The sequence below is a fragment of the Dipodomys ordii genome, unplaced genomic scaffold, assembly GCF_000151885.1.
Source record: "Dipodomys ordii isolate 6190 unplaced genomic scaffold, Dord_2.0 Scaffold172, whole genome shotgun sequence".
In the NCBI taxonomy this organism is placed as follows: domain Eukaryota; kingdom Metazoa; phylum Chordata; class Mammalia; order Rodentia; family Heteromyidae; genus Dipodomys; species Dipodomys ordii.
In genome coordinates, this window is record NW_012267388.1 from 2,594,449 (window position 1) to 2,598,678 (window position 4,230).

Below are 4,230 nucleotides of genomic sequence, written 5' to 3' on the forward strand. Positions count from 1 at the left end.
CCACTGTGACGGAGTGAGGGCCCAGCGCACATAAGGAAGCGGCCTGGACAGCATTTGAGTCCACCTAGCAGGAAGCTGTTGGCGGTGACCTGCTGGACTCACAGCTAGCTGCTCTGCGCGCTGTGTGGTATTTGTGGTTTGCTTCCCCAGTATTGCCTTTCGTAGATTAGCTGCTTTTTCCCTTTCCATTTTGCTGTTTGTTGTATTTGCTTCCCTAGTGTTTCCACTTGGGTTTGTCTTTCCCTTTCCCCCCTTGCCCTCTTGGGCAGCATGGTTAGCGCCATGCTGCTTCCCGCCAGTGAGGAGGAGCCGGCGGGGCTGGCCTCCCAGGCTCCAGAGCAGGAGCTGCTCAGCGCTCAGTACCGGGTCCTGAGCGACATCGGGGAGGGCGGCTTCGCCCAGGTGAAGCTGGCTCAGCACCTCCTCACCCACACCTTCGTGGCCATCAAAGTCATCCCCAAGACCGTGAACAAGGAGCTCATCAGCACCGAGGTGGACCTCCTGAGCTCGGTGGACCACCCCAATGTGGTCAAGTTGTATGAAATCATAGAGACCCCACGCACGGTGTACCTCGTCATGGAGAACGCAGAGGGCGGCGATCTTCTGGACTTGGTCAAGACCGTCGGGTGTCTGTGGGAGGAGGAGGCCAGGTATGTCTTCCGCCAGGTGGTATGGGCCGTGCAGTACTGCCACCGGCAGGGCATCATCCATGGCGACCTGAAATTGCAGAACATCCTCCTGGACGCCGACGGCAACGCCAAGGTGTGCGATTTCGGGTTGGGCACCAGGGTCGGGGCCAGCCAGAAAGTCCTGGCAGCCGGGGGCACCTTACCGTTCTGCGCCCCGGAACTCCTGTTCCTCAAGGCCTACGATGGCACCAAGGCTGACGTCTGGAGCCTGGGCGTGTTGCTGTACGCCTCCGTGGTGGGGCGATTCCCGTTTCGGGGAGACACGGCCATCCAGATGGAGAGGGCGGTGATGAAGGCTGAGTTAGGCTTCCCCGCCCACGTCTCCGGTGACTTCCGGGATTTGGTCACCAGCATGGTGGCCGTGGACCCCAAGCGCAGGCCCTCGCTGCAGCACGTGTTGGAGCACCCCTGGCTCCAGCAGGGGGTGCAGGAGCCCCCAGCTCCGGAGAGCCACCCCCCGCGCCCAGACCTCTCCATTTTGGAAGCCATGGCTGGTATGGGCTACGACCCACAGCAGGTGAAAGAGGCCTTGAGTGCCAAGAGCTACAATGCGCTCATGGGCGTCTACCTGATGCTGGAGCAAAAGAAGTCAGAGTCCGGGGACCAGAGCGACCACCCGAAGACCCTGGATTCTACCATGGTGCCGTGCCAGTCCCGCGTCAGGTCTTTGTCCAAAAGCACCACATCCAGACCCAGTGTGTGTGCCCTGCGCTCCTTCGCCCTCAAGGAAGACCAGAAGGGCAGCACCGAAGTCCTCCACACGTCCCCAGCCTCCTCCCCTCCCAGCCCATCCCCAGCCTCCAACGCCCTGGGGGAGACAGGGGACAACGGGCCCCACGAAGGTCCAGCAGAGTCCCAGGACTCACCCCCCGCGGGACATAGTTATGTCAGGGTGAAGAGCAGAAAGGTGTGGAAGAGACTGAGGAGGTGCCTGAGGTGGTTCCAAGGGCTCTGTTGTTGCTTGCCTTTGGGAAAGACAGAGTGCCGGAACAAAGTCGTCCCTGTGGAGAGCGAGAAGAGCGAGGAGAGCGAGAAGAGAGAGGAGAGCGAGAAGAGCGATGAGAGTGAGAAGAGAGAGGAGAGCGAGAAGAGAGAGGAGAGTGAGAAGAGCGATGAGAGCGAGGAGAGAGAGGAGAGCGAGAAGAGAGATGCTGAGTGATGAACGGACAAGTTTAAAAACCTTTGAGAGCTGAGGCAAGGTGAGCCAGAGGACAGAGAATCTTGACTTGAGAACATCGCCATTCCCTATCCACCTACACAGGCCACCCATGCAGGATTGGAACCTGCAAGGCACAGAAGTGGTTGATGCGGTAGAGAGGGACTGTTGGGTTGGTGTCCTCAAAAGTCTTGAAGCACTACAACTCTTTGCACCTGCTGAGCACGAAGACTGACCAAGAGCCCTCAAAGCAGCAGAGAACTGGTGGCTCAACCCAGTGACTCAGGAGGCTGAGATTTGAAAAATGAGGCTGGATAAACCAATTTGTGACACTTCTATTTCCAAGTCACATGAAAAAAATCTACTAGTGAAGGGGTAACTCAATCTCTAACCACCAGCCTGAGCAAGCCAATGAAGCAAGTGTAAGTAGTCCTCACTTCAAGCCTTACTGCCAGTACCTTACAAAACAAAAGGACCTAACACTTGGAGAAGCTGAATCTTGTGACTAGAAAAAAAAAAAAGGCTGAAATTCAGCTGCACAAAGCCACTGCTCCAATATTGAGCTTATTTGGGCATGGATTTTAGACTCAATTGTTAAGAGCTACCAGATGGACATGCACAGAAGTCTAGAGAACCTTATATTGTTGTATAAGGTTGTCAACCGGTCTATGTCCTGGTGGAAAAACCTTACATTAGGTAAGAGGTTTGCACTCACTGTGGAACGCTCTTCCTATCCACCAGCGTCTAACATGAACTTCAGTCCGTTTTCCAGTACTGCAACAAATACACAAGATGATCATCTTTGAGAAAAAAAAAGGTTTATTTTGGCTCACAGATGTTGTAGAGCTTGTTCAATGGGAACTGAGAATTAGGATGCAAGCTTCTATTTGAACTTCGAATTATCCTTCCCTACTTCAATTTTTTCATACTCCATTGGTGTTGTATTTTTTTGTGGTTTTGTATATTGTTTCTTTTGTGTTTGTGTAGAGATGGGTGTTGTGTTTCTGCTAGAGGTCTGGACAAATGTATAGTCATGTTTGCATCCTGTGTTGTCACACACAATAATGCCATTGTACCGAAATCTCCTATATTCTGCATTTTCCTCCCTATTTTTAAATCCCTATTGAAATGGAAGTGCAAAAATTAACATGGCTCAGGCCAGTCATGGCTGCCTATACCCAGTGTCCTTGTTACTCAGGAGTCAGAGACAGGAGAATCGCCTGGAGTCTGGAGTTTGTGGCAAGCCTGGGAAACACAGTAGAGATCATCTAAAACCAATGTAAAAAATAAAACCATCTCCACAGATGTTCATGGGTTCTGATCCTTTATGAGGTTTAGTAGCATGTTACTTATTATGACAGTTGTATGAAAATCACAAAGGGGTTATGTCATACAGGCTCTTTCATTTGAGCCTTCTCAATCATCATGACTCTGAGCTCTTACTAGGAACATTTTCCATGTCCTTCTGCTTGATCTAACAACGTTCAATCAAGGGGTGGCTTATTAGCGACAGACATTGATGTCTCACAGTTACAGAGGCTGCAGGTTCAACATCAAGCACGCTCAGATTCAGTGTCTGGTGAGGCCCTGTTGACTGGATGACAGGCTTGTCCATCCTCAATGGGCAGGGAGCTCTCTCTGGGGAGTGTGGAGGAGGGCCCCAATTCTAATGGGAATGCTTCCACTTTCATTACCTTGTCCTCTCACAGTGGCCATGGTCCTTCATCTTCATGTAAAAGATGAGGTCCCTCCCAAATTTGGATAAGATACAAACTAAACATGGGTAGAGGCAGGTTTGGCTCCTGTGCATTTGTGTAGATCTGAGTGTGTCTGGGTATGCTCACAGATGTGTGTACATATATGCATCTGCATGTTTACAATTGCCTATGTTTCTTGGCAGAATGAAGTTTTTCCTCACTTCCTCTGATTGTCTCATCTCTAATGTTTGTGCACTAACAACCCATAATACCAGCCCTTAAGGAAAACAGGCAACGGGGATATATTTGGGTGCATGCACATCTGACAACATGCAAGGATATAGTACTAGAAAAACCCTAGAGACTAGATTGGGACACCTGCATTCTCTGGAATTGGAGTGCACAAGGATGGTGGGGTGAAAGGTTTGGTGTAACTCTACAAACCACTTCTGAGAACCAGAAACCCACGGCTCTGGGAAGGTCCCATTTGGGAGTAAGCTGAGAAAGAAGAGCCCGTAAGTGACCCCTTGTCCTTCACAATGGAGAACACAGACATGGATCCTGAAGCCACTTTCCTGGGCCATTCTCTGCCAACTCAAGTGTCCAGAGACAGGGAAGGCACCATGTTCTCATGCTGCTTTCCAAAGTCAGCTGACTCAGTCCTCAGCTGATCCTGGGGCCAGCTCTT

General features: G+C 51.3%; 1 protein-coding gene across 1 annotated transcript; it reads left to right on the forward strand.

Annotated features, from left to right (window-relative positions):
• The first annotated feature begins 270 nt into the window (after nucleotides 1-270).
• LOC105998802 (sperm motility kinase 2B-like) lies at nucleotides 271-1,848 on the forward strand. The gene has a single exon (XM_013033613.1). The coding sequence runs from the start codon at nucleotides 271-273 to the stop codon at nucleotides 1,846-1,848; it is 1,578 nt and encodes a 525-aa protein (XP_012889067.1).
• Nucleotides 1,849-4,230: the final 2,382 nt, after the last annotated feature.